The 20,069-nt window shown below is 39.8% G+C and overlaps 1 protein-coding gene across 1 annotated transcript in view; it reads left to right on the top strand.

Moving 5' to 3' along the window:
- Positions 1–20,069, top strand: part of LOC137380633 (sodium bicarbonate cotransporter 3-like) — a 249,305-nt gene that overhangs the window by 162,794 nt on the left and 66,442 nt on the right. The window contains exons 14-15 of the mRNA XM_068052777.1: positions 306–551; positions 18,389–18,530. Coding sequence (XP_067908878.1) covers positions 306–551; positions 18,389–18,530 — 388 coding nt within the window. The remainder of the gene's footprint in view (positions 1–305; positions 552–18,388; positions 18,531–20,069) is intronic.

Genomic DNA, 20,069 nt, shown 5'->3' on the forward strand with positions numbered 1-20,069 from the left:
CTGCTTGAATTACTTAAGTTGTGTAAGGGCTTGACTTTTTGGGCTGCTGAATATCTGAAAATATCAATTATGAATATTGAAAAAAGCTGGTTCTATGAATTGTAGTCATCTAGAAGCGAGTCATCGCATGTCATTGACAGCCAAGATGACAAGTAACTTGCATGCAGAGGCAAACAGTCCAGTATATTGAACTCTATATTCCCAATTGATACAAGAAACAAGCCACTGTAATTTCATTTATTTATGTGTTATGCACAGTTTCTTACTGAAAAGGTGACTTAACTGTCTCTTCCTTCCATCAACAGGGAATATCATCTTTCATACCTCTCACTCCGTGCCAGCATTGGACTGTGGACTGCATTCCTGTGCATGACATTGGTTGCCACTGATTCGAGTAGCCTGGTTTGCTATATAACCCGCTTCACAGAAGAGGCCTTTGCTGCTCTTATTTGCATTATTTTCATTTATGAAGCATTGGAAAAGCTCTTCGTCTTGGGAGAGAAATTTCCATTTAATATGCAGGATAATCTGGAGACACTTACCCGATACTCGTAAGCAGAAATAATTGACAAATTTTTCTTTGGTTAATTTTATGTAATATTGAGGAGAAAATAGTTCAGCTACAGAATATTAGTCATTAAACTTTCATTGATTACATCACAATTAATCCTTCATTGAAGACATATTGTGTACCAAGTCCTTGGAATACCCTGGCAAAGTATGTCTAACCTGATACTTGTTGCTTTTATAATCATTGTAAGTTTCACTTTGACAATTTAATCTAAATTGTACTTCCTGAAGTCCATTTACTGCCTTGTAATTACTTCCTGGTACCCTTTACATTCTATGTAATTTCAATGATTTATATGATTTATTCATTAGGCTAGATCAGCCATTTAAAACTTTGCATTCCAGTAGCATATGATAATATACTGTATAGAAAAGGGTGATTTGGCACATTAATTATATCGTGTTTTTCATATTAGCCACCTAGTTTAATTCCTTGTTCTGCTTGCTCTCCAGACCCTTTAAATATTTCTTTGGCAAGAATTTATGGACTGTAATAATTTGTAGCAGTCTTGTGTATTCTGACCTCCGTCTCAAGATTTTTTTCCTGATTCCATTTAATTCTTTTTGGGATCGTGAATTTGTGTTCTCTGTTTTCACTGGCCAATGATATTAAAAAAAACTTTTGTATTCTTAATGTTTTAGTTCAACCCTTCACCTTGTCAGCTGTAGCAAAATGATCCTAAAATTTCTTGTCATAACTATTGTCCCTTATCACTGGTAACGTTCTTATGAACCTATGGATACCTTTTTTATATATTGCTTTTATTTCCTATCTATAATGGGGTGCCCAAAACTACAGCACTCCACTTGTGATTTTGTATAGGTTCTGCATTACCTCTTTTGTTTTTGTGTCTCCAGATACAAAATCAAGAAGTCTGTTTGCATTTTATGAGTTTATCTACTTGCACTGCAACCTTTTAATTACAATTCTATCTTCACACCAAGGTTCCTTTGTTCCTCTACTCCAGTTAAAGTGTATTTTCTTTCCCTATTTTTTCAAAATGTATTAATTCCCATTTTTTAGTACATTGAGCTGCATCTGTCACCTGCCTATCTAGTCTACTAGCCCATCATTTGCACTATCCATATCTATATCCATAGCCATTATGTTTGTGTACATATGTGTGGCCTTGACATGTATGCCATTTACACCTTTCCATTCCAGCAAACCTCTCTTTACCTCTATATCCTTTATTTTCTCCACTCCAACCATTTCTCTCAATGTGATTATATTCCCTTTAATTCCATATGCCATTATCTTTGCCTGACCATCTTGTATGTTAAAAAATGATTTTGAAAGTCCATATAAACCATATTACTGCTTTTCTTGATTTACTTTGTTGCTTCAAACAATTTTTGTAAGATTGTTCAAGCACGACCCCAGTCTTTTTCCCATTAAATCAATGCTGATTGGTGTTGATTAATTCATGTCTCTCGAAGTGCTTAGTAATTTCATCAGGATTGCAAACTTGAGTACATGACGCATAGCTGATCCAATTACCACTCATTAGATCTGGCTTAACTCTCTTACCAAATTGTAACCCAGGATGTTTTTCCCAGCACTACCACAGTGTCTCCAACTGTTTTTCAAGCTCAGTAACTTTGAGCTCAAATGAATCCACCTGGAGGTACTTCTTAAACTGTGATTATCCTAGACAAACATAGTTGCCAGAAACTCCCTCACTATGCAAGTTTTGCACATCACAGGTTTCCATAGCAAATAGATTTGAAAAACTCAAACTCAAATAGGCGAATTAAAGTAATTCAAGTAAGCTCTACTTCAGTACTGAGTTCTGGTTGGGCCAAATTTCCTTTTACTCGGGTGTCTTCTCATTCTGCTTGTCTCTTACCAGGATTTTTTACTTCCTGCAATTAAAATCCTCTCAAACCAACACTATTTTTACTTCTGTTTTGCCTTGTAGATTCAGGCTCACTCTGTCTTGCTGTCAAACTCCTGTTTTCACTAAACTTAGTTTCTTAGTATCTCTCAGATAAACCTTGCTCCTTTCAGTGTGTTCCTCAGTCAACCCCATGTAGCTCCAAAAATTTCTGTCCAGCAAAATTAATGGACTGAAACTTTAAGTCCCAGACAAATTGCACCTGAATTCCTAATGTGCCAGAGCACACAATTGGAAAATCAACTCTTATATAAAATACTTGGTGTTTTGAGAAGGATTAAGAATGAGCGTTCCCATCCATTGTCATTGAAAACCAGTTATGATGGTATTTCAGTTTGAGCTAATTTGTATTAAATATTGATTTATTATGTGCATTTGTTATTATCGTATCTTGACATTTTTGAACCTTCAATTTTTGGTGTTAAATTGGTAGGTGTTTACATCGAAAGACTGGTTTGGTTGTAAATTGCTTTTAGTCTGATGTATCAGTTGACCACTGAAAATGCAATTCCTGAAGGGGTATACTTAAGTTTATTTTATGCAAAAATCTTTGAAAAGCAGTATTTGAGTGCTTTGATTTTTGTTTTAATTGATTGGTGAAGTCTATTTAAAGGATAAGTGTTCTCTGCTTGCTTGTCAAATAATCCTACATGTTGCACTGATTTCTATCTCACCTTTTCTCTTCACCCTTTTTTTAATATAAAGCTAAGAATCTTGTACACATTTTTAGCAGTCTTCTGCCAACTTGAATGATTTGTATTTGTGAACCCCCAGGCACCTCTGTTCCTGCTCCCACTTTAACATGGTACCATTTAGTTTATATTGCCTTCTCATTTTTCTTTCCAAAATGCATAGCTTAATACAGCATGAGTAATTTTTTTCTTTGTGTTGGGTTGTTATAATTATGATGCTATTCCAGAAATTTAAATAGCTTTAATGGTAATATAGCTGTTTTAGTGTTGGTGTGAGAGCTAAAAAAAAAAAGTCTTTGTTAATTGGCTGCCTAGATAGCTTGAAATTTCCTTGGACTTTGTTTTACAGCATTAGGAGTAAAACATAAAAAAGAACAGATATACGGAGATAGTTGTAATTACACAGATCCCTCTCCTTTCACTTAGAATTAGTATTTATGGATTTTTAAAAGTGTATTTTGCCCATTAAATTTATCACTGTTTAAAATTGAAAATTTTTGGTATCTGTCTTCTTTGGCCCCATTATGGATATTAATGTTCATATATTTTTTGAAGCCTAGACAATGTAGGTGAACTGATTGGCACACTTATTGTTCCCTTCTGGGGAAGCCTAGACTGCTGGAAGTAAGGAGAGAATGATTTTATGTGATGGCTGTAAAAGACCTAAGTGAAATGGGATTTTGCTGGCACTACCCAATTCCTGTTGAACATGAATCACAGCACAGAATTGCCCCAATTTAGTATTCAGAAGCCATAAAGATGATTATAGTGGGAAGTATAAAGTACATGTTGGAGCAGAAATAGGGTGCTAATGTAGCACAAGGGTGTTGTCTTGGGTTAGGAGTAAGGCACATTTTTGGCCTTAATGTGAAGAGATTGCCTCTCTTTCGCTTCTATCATTGTCATGCTCTGCTTCGTGCTGATTATGGATGAGAAAGGTGGCAAAAATTGCTACGTTTCCCAACGCCAACTTTGCTCACCTTGATCCGTACCGAATTCACACATCATAATTTGAAGCGTTGGGAAAATCTGACCAGTATAAGTAATATACTTTAGGCTCTTAAACCAATTGTAATTGTCTTAACTTTACGGTTAAACTTGGGAAAAATCTCTTGCTATTAATTCATACTTTCCTAATCAGCATCTGGATTCTGAAAGATGGCAGAAATAATAGTCGCAGTAATGGTTTGAATCAAATGCCACAGGGCAGGGCTTTTGTTTTACTTAAATGAGGGTTCAAGATCCTTTTTTTTGAGACTTGCTCAAATTGTGCTCCCAAATCCTGTTTGCTTATTTTTCAGAGTTGGAACACATTACTTTCTGGTACTCTGGTCAGTTGGCTCTTAGAGGGTTGATATATTCGTCACCTGATTTCCACATGTTTACTAGCAGAAATCACTGATTTATAGATCTGTAATATTGGTTGACTTCCTTTTTCAGCACAGATGAGGAATTGAAAGCAGGCCCTTCCTAGTTTGTGTAGCACAATAAGGCACATTTACTCACAGACTTATTGCTACGTGTTTAGTAACTCCTTATGTAAGAATTGGACTGAAATGCCTGCTGTGCTTGAAATTGACATTGCACAAGGGAAGGGTTTGATGTGCAGTTTTGGAGAGCTTAGAATTTGACTTCCTTCGCAGCAGTACGTGAAGCTGCCATGTAATATTCTAACAGTATTCCACTGACTGTATAGAACCTGTCATTTTCGCAGATTAATTGAGAGTTCTTTACTTTTAAAAGTTTTTATTGAATTAAATATTTACAAAATTGGTGCTATGTTCTTTGAGTGAAGATCGTAGCATTAACGTGTGTAAACTATTTGCTTTTGTGTGTGTGGAGAACAGATTGTTGCTTTTACCTGTTTCATTCATAAGTGTAACTACTTTCCTAAGTGACCCAGTCTCGAGAACAACCTCAGTAAATACTCCAAATTATGTATACATTTTCACAATTACACAGCTGGTTTAAATTGCTATCTGATTTTTGGCGATATAAAAATTGAAATATTCTACAATTATCAGTTTAGGAAATCATTCAGAACAGCCATCCTTCCAATCCAAAAGGGTTCATGTGACGTATGATCTCCAAGAATGTTGAAAGTTGGAAGGTACATGAGAAATGGCATAGCGTAGGTTGATCTCTGCGAGCTAAATTGTGAATGTGATAGGACTTCAAGTTCCCAGTGCCTTTGAATTACAACTTGCAGATTTTCAGTAATGCTGTGACCTTTCACAGACCTGAAATGTTAACTCTGTTTCTCTCTCCACAGATGCTGCCAGACCTGCTGAGTATTTCTAGCATTTTCTGTTTTTATTTTAGATTTCCAGCATCTGCAGTATTTGGCTTTTATTTTACGGAACCTAGTTCCTAAGGTAAAAGTACTTAGTTTCCAGACTTTTCAGCTTCAAGCCCCAGTTGAATTCCTGGAAACAATAGGGACTTTCTGTTTTTACAAAATCATATTGGACCATTGATTAATGGGCTCTGGCAACCAATTTTATTATAATTTTCAGGTCAACATGTTACATTTAAATTGGACTAAACAATATTAATTTTATTCCCAATAAAAGTAGTACAAATATTTATAAATAAAAAGATTTCTTGGCTTCAATCCTAGTTCCGATGGCTTGGATTTTCTGATAGGATCTGCCCATTTAAGAGGGGTAATTGATGGATCATACACCAGATTGCCACTCAGTTTTGTGAATAAATTGATTTCTAGTGGGCGCAGGAAAGACCAGTAAAGCAAAACACTTTATTGTTTTGGCTCAATTATTGGCTCAAATCTTGCGGTAGTAATGTCTGCAAAACTGTCTGTGTTTGCCGCCATTACTCCTCTTAAACTGACAGCAACTACTGGAGTCTGCATTTGCATCGAGAAGTTGCCGTCAGTGATTCTACCACAGGGTACACGCAGGAAAGGCCAATAATTTTTGGATTGACTCATGAAAATAATGGTCCAGATTTTGAGGTCATTGGCGAATTGACGGCACTTGCTGCTGACCTCAAAGAAAGCTGCCTACAAAGATATTGTTATCTCTGTGGCATGGATTTTACCTTTTTATCATAATGGAGGTACAGTGAGGCTGTTCAGCAGTAATTATGCACTTTGTATGCCATTAAAAACCCAGTTACGCCTCATTCAACAAGATGCAACTTTTTCAGGGGTTTTTAAAGCAAAACTAATAAAGGGCAGGTTATCATCATTTTCAGTGATTTCTGATTAATTGTTGTCTGCAGGGACTTTAACTGTACCCTGTAGGAAAGTATAGAATCACTGACAGCAATTTCTCGATGCATATGCAGACTCCAGAAATTGCTGTCCATTTTAGAGAAATAATTACTGCTAAACAGCCTCACTGTACCTGCATTATGATAAAAAGGTAAAATTCATGCCACAGAGAGAACACGATCTTTGTAGGCAGCTTTCTTTGAGGTCAGCGGCAAGTGCCGTCAATTCGCCAATGACCTCAAAATCCGGCTCACCACCACATTCTGGAAGTAAATTAGGGATGGGCAATAAATGCTGGCCTAGACAGCGATGCCCACATCCCATGAATGAATAAAAAAAAACTGACACTTTCGCAATCATTACTACTGCAAAACTTGGGCCATTGTTTAGTGTTTTGTTTTCTATCATTTCCGCTGTTGTTGTCATGCCCATTTAAAGCAGATGCCGGGTTGCTAGGCACTTGGCAGAAGGCAGGAGAGAATTTAAATAGCTTATTATCAATGGTTCTAACAATAGTTCCAATTGTACTGCCTTTTTGGCTCAATGTTACAAAGGCAGCTGACAGAGTAGTTGTGCCATTTATTGTCACCTTTGTCCCCATCATTTCAAAGTACAGTGACATTTCCTGGGACTTCCTGTAAATCTTCAGCTTTTAGAAGAAGCAGAATGGCAATAGATGGTTCCAAGGCTAATCATGCCGCACCGGTGGTAGCACAGGCATAAAACATCGAATCATAGAAATTTACAGCATGGACGTAGGCCATTTGGCCCATCGTGTCCATGCTGGCCGACAAGTAGCTATCCAGCCTCATCCCACTTCCCAGCTCTTGTTCCGTAGCCTTGTAGGTTATGGCACTTCAAGTGCATATCCAAGTACCTTTTAAATGTTATGAGGGATTCTGCCTTTACCACCCTTTCAAGCAGTGAGTTCCAGCTTCCCATGACTCTCTGGGTGAAAAGCTTCCCCTCTAAACCTCTTACCCTAAATCTGTCCCCTTATTATGGACCCCTTAACCAAGGGGAATAGGACTTTCCTGTCCACTCCAAAAACAACCCTAGCCTATCCAATCTTTTCTCAAAACTAAAATTCTCCAGTCCAGGCAACATCCTCGTAAATCTCCTCTGTACCCTCTCTACTACAATGACATCTTTCCTATAGTGTGGTGACCAGAACAGCATGCAGTACTCCAGCTGTGGCCTAACTAGTGTTTTGTGCAGTTCCAGCATAACCTCCCAGCTCTTACGTTCTGTGCTTTGGCTAATAAAGGCAAGTATCCTGTATGCCTGCTTGACCACCTTATCTACCTGTCCAGCCACCTTCAGGGATCTGTGGACATGCACTCAAGGTCCCTCTGTTCCTCTACATTTCCCAGTATACCCTCATTTATTGTGCGTTCCCTTGCCTTGTTAGCCTTCCCCAAATGCATTAGCTTAACTTCTCTTAATTGAACTCCATTTGCCGCAGTTCTGTCCACCGACCTGATTAGTCCATTGATATCTTCCTGCAATCTCCAGCTTTTTTCATTATCAACCACACTGCTAATTTTTGTATTGTCTGCAAACTTCTTAATCGGAACTCCTACATTCAAGTCTAAATAATTGATATATACCACAAAAAGCAAGTGACTTTGTACTGAGCCCTCTGAAACCCCACTGGAAACAGCCTCCCAGTCACAAAAACGCCCATTGACATTGCCCTTTCTTCTTGCCTCTGAGCAAATTTTGAATCCAACTTGCCACTTTGCCTTGGATCCATTGGGCTTTTACTTTTGTGGCCAGTCTGCTGTGTGTGACGTTACCAAAACCCTAGACTACATCAAATGCATTTTCCTCACCAACCCTCCTTGTTACCTCTTCAAAAAATTCAATCATGTTAGTCGGACATGACCCCTTAACAATCCGTGCTGACTGTCTTTGATTAATCCGTGTCTTTCTAAATTAAGATTTATCCAATCCTTCAGAATTTTTTCCAATAATTTTCCTACCACTGTGGTTAGGCTGACTGCCTGTAATTACTGAGTCTATGCCTTTCTTCCTTTTTAAACAATGGTATGTTAGCTGTCCTCCAGTCCTCTGGCTCCATACCTGTAGCCAGAGAGGATTGGAAAATGATGGTCAGAGCCACTGCTGTTTCTTCTTTGGCTACCCTCAACAGCCTGGGATATATTTCGTCTGTGCCTGGGTATTGTTGCACTTTCAAAGATGTTAAACATCTTAATACTTGCTCTCTATGTTGAGTTCATCTTGTATTTTGCACTCCTCCTCCCTGCTTGCAATGTCTGAATCTTTCCTCTCTTGTGAAAATGGATGCAAAGTGTTAATTAGGAACCATACCAACTCTGCCTCACACACAGGTTACCCTTATGGTCCCTAATAGAGCCTACTCTTTCTTTAGTTATCCTCTTGCTCTTTATATATTTATAAAAACATCTTTTGGGTTTTCCTTGATTTTACTTGCCAATATGTTTTCATGCATTTGCTTTCCTAATTCCCTTTTTAATTTCACACCTACACTTTTTATACTCCTCTAGGTTTTGCAGTATTGACCCCTGTAGTAAGCTTCCCTTTTTTTCTTTATCCTCTCTTTGAAGCCCCTTAACCTCCAGGGGGCTCCAGATTTGTTAGTCCCACTCTTTTTCTTTAAGGGAACATACTTGCTCTGAACCCTCACTGTCTCTTCCCTGAATGCCTCCCACTGATCTGGCACAAATTTACCTTCAAGTAGTTATTTCCAGTTTACTTATTGCTAAATCACATCTCTGCTTAGTAAAACTAGCTATTCCCCAGTTGAGAAGTTTTATGCCTGGTATCTGTTTGTCCTTTTCCATAACTACCTTAAATTGAATTGAATTATTATCACTTTCACCAAAGTACTCCCCACCTGCCCAGCTCCATTCCCTAAGTCCAGAACCACCCCCTCTCTTTTTTTGAGCTTGCTACGTACTGGCTGAAAAAGTTCTCCTGACTGCATTTTAAGAAATCTGCTCTCTCTTACTCACTAAATCTATCCCAGTTAATATTAGGGTAGTTGAAATCCCCCACAATTGCTGCCCTGTTGTTTTTGTACTTCACAGAGATTTGTCTACATATTTGATCATCTTTCTCTAACTGTTTGGGGATCTGTAGTACACTCCCAGTAGTGTGATTGGTCCTTTTTTGTGCTTTAGTTAAACCCATGTGGCCTCATTTGATGATCCTTCCACAATACCATCCCTCCTCAAAACTATAATTGTTTCTTTAATCAATATTGTGACTACCCCCTTTTTTTTAATCCCCCTCTCCATCTTATCTGAAAACCCTGTAACCAGGAATGTTGAGCTGCCATCCCTGGCCTCCTTTCAGCCCTGTCTCAGTAATAACTGGAATATCATACATTTGCGTGTCAATCTGTGCTCTCAGCTCATCTTCCTTATTCCCTCGATTTCTTGCATTTAAGTATATAGAATTTAGCACTGCCAAACTCCCTTGTTGTCGATTTTCTGGACTTTGTTTTCTCTGCCTTCCAAACACGCTTACTAATTTCCTGCTTTCCATTTCCAACTTTTCTTCTCTCCCTTCTGAATCTTCTCTTGGGTTCCCATTCCCCTGCCAAACTAGTTTGAACATTTCCCAACAGCACTGGCAAAACCCCTGCGAGGATATTGGTCCTGGTCTTGAGGAGGTGCAGCCCGTCTGGCTTGTAAAGGTCTCGCCTCCACCAGAAGCGGTCCCAATGCCTCAGGAATCTAAAGCCCGCCCTCCTACATTACCTCTCCAACTACTTAGGCAATTTTGTCAGTGGCTTCTACAGCCAGGCTTCACAATACCTGTGTAGTTTCTGAGGACACTTGTTGAACTTTAGTTAGTGAAGTCCAGTTGTGCATTGGCACAGTTCAGCACACCATTGGCATTTTCAAGCATCTATCAATTTGGGGGCATCCTGAAATATAGCCTTGCTAGGGTCTTGAGGACGCTGCATGCTCCACAACTTTGGTTTACTAAGAAGCCTCATTATGGAGCCCCTGGAGTATGCAGCGAGAGAAGAGGCTGCAGCTGAGAGGGAAAAGGTTAACCTGTGGCCAAACGGAATGAGGCATTCTTGCCAGTCTCCTGCAGCAGTATTTCCTTGATTACCATATACAGCCAATGCATTAGTAGTCATATCTCCATCATTCCACTGCTCTCTCTAAATGACATCCTATGTAACTGACTGTAGTAAACTATCTCTCCTCATCCTTTTGCCTTAAAATGAAGGAACAGTGGAAGCTGCCAGGGTAGCAAGTATTTACTTACATGAGACCATACAGCCGGTTGAAATGTTTCCCCATTAAGAGAGGTTAAGGCATTCTGCAGAAGAATAAAGAGCCATATGGATTCAATCTATCGTTCCTTGGACCATTTGGAAACTTGCCATTTTGTAAATTTCCTTTGCCCACACCATTCTTCTATAATGCTTTTCCTCTATTGTTCAGCTGGATGGGACTGTGCTTGCCATGTTCCATTCCTATCTGTCCAGTCATAGCCAGGGAATCTTCTGCAGTGGTTTCTCTTCCCGTTCCATCACTTATCTCTGGAGTCCTGTAAGAATCTATGCTTGGCCCCATCCTATTTATCATCCATCTGCTGCCCCTCGGCAGCCCAAAAACACATCAGATTCTACATGTATGCTGGTGATACATAGCTATACCTCACCACTAGCGCTGTCGACCCCTCCACTGCCTCTGATTTATCAGGCTGCTTGTCCAACATCCAGTATTGGTTGAGCAGAAGTTTCCTCCAGATTAAATGTTGCCAAACCCACCTAGTGCCACTTCTGAAACTTCACCCACCAAAAGCCCTGACCCATCTCTATCGCTGCTGAAATCCTCCTTACCTGCAGACTTTGATTTTTAATGTTTTCCTCACCAGCCTCCCGAGCTCGACTTCACAAAAAAAATCCTGTTTGTCTAACGATCTGTATTCATACAATGTTTCGCACAACCATTGCTCCCATAATTGCCAATTTCACATTGGCTTCTGAGCCCCAGCGTAGAATCCAAAATCCTTCTGATATGGTTCAGATTTTAATTGTTGATGTGACAGGCAGCTTTCATAAGCAGATCAAATTTTCCAGGATCTGAGACCTGTGCCTGTATACATGCTGATAGCACGTCACTGAGGAACAATTGCCCAAGTTACGGTGCAACACACCTGGATGTTGCACATGGTGCTCATCACATTCCCCTGCCTTCTCCGAAAGGTGAAAAATACTGCACTCAAACCATTACATTCAGGCTGAAACTGATGGTGCTAATCATGTTCTTGTATTTATTTACATTTAAAATAAGGCAATTCTGACAACCGAGCTCAATCTTCATTTTGAAGCTTTGTAGTGAAAGACTGTCTCTATTTTATCTCTAGTTATTTCAATGCTATGACAACTGAAAATTTCCCAATTTGATGCAGGATGAAAACTTTCTTCACAAGGTATTCTTGTTTTTAAACCTCTCTATAGTCTTGATCTACCCTATTGCTGTAATCTTCTCCAGTCCTACATTGCAGCAAATACCATCTGTTCTACTGCTTTTCAACTGTCAACAGCAAAACATTTAGAACGTACGGCCCTAGAATTAGTTTCCTATACCTTTTTGACCTTCCATTTCTTCCAATCTTCTAAAGCCTCTGCAAAATTTAATACTCTGACCAATTTTTCTTGTACTTTTTCCTGATACCCTTCTGGCATGGAGCATTCTGTTATGCCAAAAGCATGAAATGATGATGACCATTTGACCCTGATTTAGACATGATGCAGCCATTGTTGGCCATGCCTTTAGTTGCCTTGGCCTTGAGTTCTGGAATTTCCCCTCTCGCTCTTTCTGCCTCTCTACCTTTCCCTCTTTCTTTAATGCGTTTTTAAAAAAAATCTACCTCTGAAGCAAGCTTTTGGTCACCTGTCCTAATATTGCTTTACGCGACTCCGTGTCCTTATTTGTTAATGCTCATGTGAAGTGACTTGGGATCTTTTACTAGGCTAAAGCTGCTACAGAAATACCAGTTGTCGTATAAATTTGCTACTATTGCAGTCTCTTTGCTGTGCACACAGTTTGTGTGAATATGTGAAAGTGCCTCTTAGACCTAGTCTTGTGCTTCACATGGATATTTAAGTTCTAGGCCTGCATGAAGCGACTGTATGCTTTATGGCAATATGAACCTACTGGGACTGAGGTAACCCTACGTTCACAGCTTCTAGGTGCTGAGATAGACCTGTTGCAAGTTGCACCTCGTGCTATGATATAGGAAACTGGCTTGTACCCATTTTGCCAGATTTGTAGGCGCTGCAGGGAGGACAAGTAGGTGCTGATGCCTTAATCGACGTTGCATAATCTGTGCTCATTTCTGCCACTTCACAAGTCTTGATCTCTCTACTGCAGAATTTCCTGAAGCTACCACATGTTTCATTGTAGAATGCAGTGTTGTGAAACTGCATGCCTATGTTGTGTATGTTGTTAATGGACCCCTCCAGTCACCAGCTGCAGTGTGCAATGCCTGCACCAATGCTTGATGCTCTGCCAGTATTCTTTTGCAAGCATGTGACTTACAACTCTAGGCTTTTCAAGCAAGAGGGGCCTCATCCTGACTTCCATCCAGCAGCTGATGATATGAGTGCCATTAGTTTTGCTTATTCCTGACACGACCTTGAAGCAGGTGCCAAATACAGCATGGTCACTTAGCTGCAGGAAAGTGGACTAAATGAAATCAAGTTCAATGAAGCCCTTCTTCATGATTGAAACCAGTGACCATAGCGGAAGAGGGAATAGTGCCCAGTCTCCTGCTCCAGGTGTGCCAGCAACTGCTGCTGCTGCTCACTTGTGCCTCGTGCGTCCCCATTGTGCTTCTTTCCGGTTCACCACCTAACTTCCCAGACTGGATCTAGAAATAGAGAAAATTTATGACACAGATTGGGGGGGGATTCAGTCCATTGTATCTGTGCCAGATGTAAAAGCTATCGAGCCTAATCTCACTTTCCAGCTGTTCGTCCATAGCCCTGTAGGTTATGGCATTTCAGGTGTATATACAAATATTTTTTTTAAATGCGATAAGGGTTTTCTGCCTCTCCCAGCTTTCAGGCAATGAGTCCCAGACTCTCATCACTCTCTGGGTGAGAAAAATTCTCCTCCGCTCCCCTCTAGTCCTTTTGCCAATTACTTTAAACCTTTGTCCCCTGGTTATTGACCTCTCTGTTAGGGGAAATAGGTCCTTCCTATCCACTCTATCTAGGCCCCCCAGTTTTATACACCTCAATTAAATCTCTCCTCAAACTCCTGTGTTCCTACGAAAACAACCCCAGCCCATTGAATCTTTCTTCATTGCTAAAATTCTCCATTCCTGGCAATATCCTAGTAAATCTCCTCTTTACTCTTTCGAGTGTGGTCACATCCTTCCAGTAAAGTGGTGACCAGAATTGTATGCAGTACTCTAGCTGCAGTCTAACTAGTGTTTTATATAGTTCTAGCATAACCTCACTGCTCTATATCTATGCCTCAGCCATTAAGGGAAAGTATTCCATAATCCCTTTTAACCACCTTATCTACCTGTTCTACCTTCAGGGTCTGTGCACTCCAAGGTCCCTCTGTTCTTGTACACTTCTTAGTATCCTACAATTTGTTGCATATTCCCTTTCCTTGTTTGCCCTCCAAAAATGCATTACCTTACACTTCTCCAGATTGAATTCTATTTGCCGCTTTTGTGCCCACGTGACCAAGCAATTACTATCTTCCTGCAGTTGACGGCTTTCTTCCTCACTATCATCCACATGGTCAATTTTCATATCATCTGCAAATTTCTTAGTCATGTCCCCTACATTTATGTCTATATCATTCGTATATACCACGAACAGCAAGTGACGCAGTACTAAGCCCTGTGGAACCCCACTGGAAACAGCTTTCCAATCACAAAAACACCAGTCTGCCATGTCGGTTCTTGTCAGCAGCCTTGCTAAAATCCATGTGGATGCCATTAAATGCACTACCCTCAGATTCTCTCAGTAATTTGCCTGCATATTTGCTCCTCTATCTTCCTCTGACTGTTTGGGGGGGTCTATGGTATACTCTCAGCAGTGAGATTGCCCCTTTTTTGTTTCTCATTTCACCCCATGTGGCCTCATTTGATCTTTCTTGCATATTATCCCTCCTCACAGATGTGGTTGAATCTTTAACTGATATTTTGACCCGTCTTTCCTTTTTTTAATCCCGCTTTCTATCCCGTCTGAAAACCCTGTAACCAGGAATATTGAGCTGCTATTCCTGTCCTTCTTTAAGCCACATTTTAGTAATAGCTATGATATCATACTTGCAAGTATATATCTGTTCCCTCACTTCATTTGCCTTATTCAATAGACTCCTTGCATTGAAGTATATACCATTATATACTGAACAGCTCCTTTGTTGTCTGCTTTCTAGCCTTTGTTTCCTTGGTCTTCCATACTCCGTTACTAATTTTTTTGCCTTTTATTTCCAGCTTTGCTTCTGAATCTACATTTAAGTTCCCATCCCTCTGCCAAGCTTGTTTAAACTCCCTCCCTCAACATCACTAGCAAACTTCCCCTGCCCTGTTCAGGTGCAACCTGTCCAGCCTGTGCTGGTCCCACCTGTACAGGAATCTAAAGCCTTCCCCCTTGCACCATTTCTCCAGCCAAGCATCCATATGCACTATCCACCTATTTCTCACTAGGCATGGCGCAGGGAGTAATCTGGAGATTACTGCCTTTGAGGTCCTGCTTATTCTTTCCTAGCTCCCTAAAATTTGCCTGCAGTACTTCATCCCTCTTTCCGTCCATATGATTGGTACCGATATGGACCATGACCTCTGGCTGTTCACCCTCCCCCCTCAGAATGTTCTGCAGCCACTCAGTGACGTCCTTGAGTCGCGGCCAGTTGGCGATAAAATCAGCGTGGGCCGGCTGCCGTCGGCAGGTAAGTTATTTAAATGTTAATTATTCTCATTTTAATATTTTAATGAAGGACCCGCTGCCAAGTGGCTGGGCGGGGGGCGGGGGTGGTCCCACATGGAGACCCCACCGCCGCCGCTAATATCCGTGGGGCCTTCTCGGCCTCGTGGGTCCAAGTGGGCCGCTCCCGCTAGTATTTTACTGGCCTCCCCGCCGCTACCCACTGCGTCGAGGGGCTGATACAATTCAGCCCGATGTCTATTATGGATCAGTGCTCAAGAAGTTAGATTCATGCTCTGCTCTACTTCTGGTCAGAATTGTGCCCGAATTGAAAATATGGCCGTATATTTTTGAGGTTGATTTTTTTTTCGATGTAACAATTCTGAACCAGATTCTTGTTAGCAATTTTTATTATCTAGTTAGCTATAGAGCCATGGATCTATGGATTTAAGAAAATAAATTATTTTAAATGTACAAGTCTTTTTCATATATTTTCTTGCAGATTTATTTTGAAGTTTGAGGTTATTACCAGTCTGAATTTATAACCTAGGTTGAAGAGCCGATGCATTACTGAGGGAGTGCAGTATTGTCAGAAGTGATATCCGCTGGATGAACTGTTAAACCAATGTCTTGTCATCCTGTTTTGATGGTTTAGGTGGATGTTAAACAACTCATGGCAATACTCAAAAGATAAAGGGGTTCTCCTGGTGCACTAACCTGCATTCCTCCTTTGATCAATAGCATCCAAATACAGATTAACCAGTCATTGTTGTTTGTAGGATGCTTGTTGGTATGGAATGACTGCCACTTTTGTCTGTGTATCCTGCACTTCAGAATTGATTCATTGTGTGAAACACTTTGAGATGTTTTGACATGTTAATAGTGGTGTACAAATGTAAGTCATAGAGTCAGAACGGCGCATAAAAGACTATTCGGCCCATCAAGTACATGCCAGTTCTCTGTAGAGCAATCCAGTCAGCCCCATTCCTCTGCTGCCTGTAGCCCTGCAAGTTTGTTTCCCTCAAGTGCCCATCCAATTTCCTTTTGAAATATATCAAAAAAGCAGTGGTCCTAGCACTGACCGTTGGAGAACACCACTATCTACCATCTTCCAATCTGAAAAACAACTATTTGCCGTGACTCGCTGTTTTCTGTCCTTGCGCCAATTTTACCCAGGCCGACACTGACCCTCCTATTCCATGAACCTTAACTTTGTTGACCAGACTTTTATATGGTACTTTGCCAAATGCTTTCTTAAAATCCATATAGACAACATCCACTGCATTCCCCTCATCAAACTTCTCTGTTACTTCAAAAAATTCAATTAGATTAGTAAGCACTATTTATCTTTACAAATGCGTGCTGGCTCTCTTTCATTATCTCAAACCTCTCCAAGTGCCTGTTCTTTCCTTGATTATTAGTTTAGTTTTAGTTTAGAGATACAGCACTGAAACAGGCCCATCGGCCCACCGAGTCTGTGCCGACCATCAACCACCCATATATACCGATCCTACACTAACCCCACATTCCCACCACATCCCCACCTGTCTCCCTATTTCCCTACCACCTACCTATACTAGGGGTAATTTATAATGGCCAATTTACCTACCAACCTGCAAGTCTTTTGGCTTGTGGGAGGAAACCGGAGCACCCGGAGAAAACCCACGCAGACACAGGGAGAACTTGCAAACTCCACAGAGGCAGTACCCAGAATTGAACCCGGGTCGCTGGAGCTGTGAAGCTGCGGTGCTAACCACTGCGCCACTGTGCTGCCCATAGTTTCTAAAACCTTACCAACACTAATGTTAAAATAACTGGCCCGTAGTTACTAGGAATGTCCTTCTACCCTTTCTTGAACAAGGAAGCTACATTTGTAGTATTTTCATTACTACCACCAGTTTTTTCAAAAAAGACGAAATTCACTATGTTGTATCGTTTTTCTCCTGGGAGTATATGAAATATATCTTTTGTGTATCTTGGCCTGTGTGTGTTATTTTCTGGAAGATAATTCTATACAATGTGCATATCTATCACAAATGCTACACTCTGTCCTTGAATTTCATTTAATGGCTGCAAGTTGGAAGTGTAAATTGTTCGTGTGTTGATTCAGTTTTTTACAGTTTGCAATGCAATAATGATAGTAATGTCAGATAGCATTGCAACTTCTTCAGTTCATCCAGTGATGCACTTCTGCTGTAGGGTTTGTTTGTCTGCCCATTCAAGGGCGATAAAGATCCCATGGTATTATTTGAAGGAGAGAAGGGGATGTTCTCCCAGTGTCCTGGCCAATATTTATCTTACACAGCATCACTAAAACTGATTATCTGGTCATTTATCTCATTGCAGTTTTGTGGGGCCTTGCTGTATGTAATTTGACTACATTATAACATGACATTTCAAAGTAATTCACTGGTTGTGAAACACTTTAAGAAATCCTAAGCTTATGAAAGGACTTAAAAATGCAAGTGTGCTAGTTCTTAGGCAGATAATTTGGATTTATTTTTATGTCTGTAGAAGTGCTGACCCCTGCCCCAGGCTCCCTGAAATATGAAACCGTTTTAAGGTCAAACTCGGCTAGTATTTATTGACAAATCTAAGAAGGGACACCATATTATGAAATTAGTTTAAATCAGGATATCATGGCACTCCACATAATATTTTATTTGTTTCAAGCTTCATACATTGAATAGATGTCTTGGACAGATTGTAAACTTAAAAACTATTGCTGACTTTTGATGCATAATTTCAGGTTAATCAGTCAGAGTTCACTTTTAATACAACGTTCATGGATGCTGGATTCTGCAGAATAGTTCCTTGCGTTGGTAATGGGTAACAAATGTATTGACAGAATACTTAAAAGTGGACACTTTTTTCCTCTCTGCATGCCCAGGAAATAAATAATTAACTCCCCAATATTCCCAACATAATAGGGTTGGTTTACTCTTTGCTTTACAGTCCAAGGACCAATCGGAATGGATAAAATTAGTTCACTGTAGGAAATAAGCAATTTGTGATTTCCATTTACTTTTAGTAATGTATATAAAAAAAAATGTATATTTTTTCTCATTGGGTAAAAATACTTTCTTAGGTGTGCCTGTGCTGAACCATCTAATCCTTCCAATAACACTCTTGATATCTGGTATCGAAAAAATATATCTGCAGATAATATTTCATGGAGGAATCTCACAGTTTCAGTGAGTATTGTGTTTCGACAAGGTAAACCTCGACATGTACATTTGTAAAATTATGTTTTTAGATTTGAACTTGACATTATTCGATGTTCCGGTTATTCATAGTCATTCGGTGGTAAATATAGCCCATGAACTATCATGCACAGAATAAGGCAAGTTAATTTAATGTTTGAGTATACTTCACTAACGATCCTTATGTACAATGCAGTGTCAGTTTTGTTGAGCGCTTCGAAGGAGCGAGTGGTTTGTAGTTTAGTTATTCAGATACTGTTTTTCAAGTTAACGTTGGTCTTAAATGTGATATCTTTGAATTTTCAGATCTGTTATCTTTTACCTTATTTTTGCATGTTATTTCTCAAATTATACATTTTGCTCCTACTAAACAAAGGATTTCATTTGCTGTGAAATTGATTGCTTTTATTCTATTTTAGACATCCATGATCTGCTAAGTAATCCTTGGTGAGGTGTAGAACAGGCAGAGTAAAGATTCCTTTTTTCTTCCCAAATAGTGTAGATTAATTCCTATCTCAGAAGAGAAATACATCATCTGTATTTAAATGGATGTCTCCATTCTTTTTTCAACCTTCTCATAATTTGGACATCACTCCAATTGGAACAGAATGGGAGAGGTACAAACTCTGGAAATCGCCTAAGGATGTTGTGCCTTTAAGAAAATCTTGATCTTGTGTTTGGTCCCAATTTTTAACAATGCTTAAACATTTTTGGAGGGTCTACTAGGGCTCTTGGGCTAATTCATACCTTGTCTTTTTTAATTTTTCTTTCTATATTTATGGTTGTTATTTGATGGTACAAACTTACATAGTGCCATGGAGCTCCTGTGGTTATGGTTTGCAGATGTTATTATTGAAAGGTCATCATGGAAACTCAATTTACCCTAAAGTAGATGTAAAGCAGTAATTAGGAGTGTTTGACCAAGCATCAGTTGAGTCCTATTCTACAGTAATATGAAAGCAAAATACTGCGGATGCTGGAAATCTGAAATAAAAACAAGAAATGCTGGAAATACTCAGCAGGTCTGTGGAGAGAGAAGCAGAGTTGACATTTCAGGTCAGTGACCCTTCTTCCTATTCTACAGTGGCTTGTTTGACAAAAACCTCGCAAGTCTGTGGCCTCAAATGACTCTTACCAGTAACAGTCCAGAACTGCATCTCTTGATTGACTGCAACCAAAACTGGTAATGGAGAGGTGACCGAGGATACCTTTAGTTTTTAGATGATATGCAGATGCAGTCCTAGGCTTTGGCTAAGGCAAGTGCCTTAACCAGGTTCTCTGAATCATACCAGAGTAATTGCTTTTATCTTATGTGTATAGCCTTTGGTGCTGGCAATGGCCTCAGACTCTCAAATTGTGTTTAACTGTGCAGAAATATGCCGAGAAGCAACTTGTCCGCTTGGGGTGCTGATGCTAGGAGTTATCAATGTTTTATGGCTATCTGTTGCAGTAGTGCACTGGCTGCACTGACACAGTTGACTCAATTTAGAAAAGGCTATAGTTTTATTGGTGTGTCTTTGTCCCTTTTTATTTTGTTTTTTTGCTGGCCTGATTCCACTTAGATTA

Source organism: Heterodontus francisci, chromosome 2, assembly GCF_036365525.1.
Source record: "Heterodontus francisci isolate sHetFra1 chromosome 2, sHetFra1.hap1, whole genome shotgun sequence".
Lineage (NCBI taxonomy): Eukaryota > Metazoa > Chordata > Chondrichthyes > Heterodontiformes > Heterodontidae > Heterodontus > Heterodontus francisci.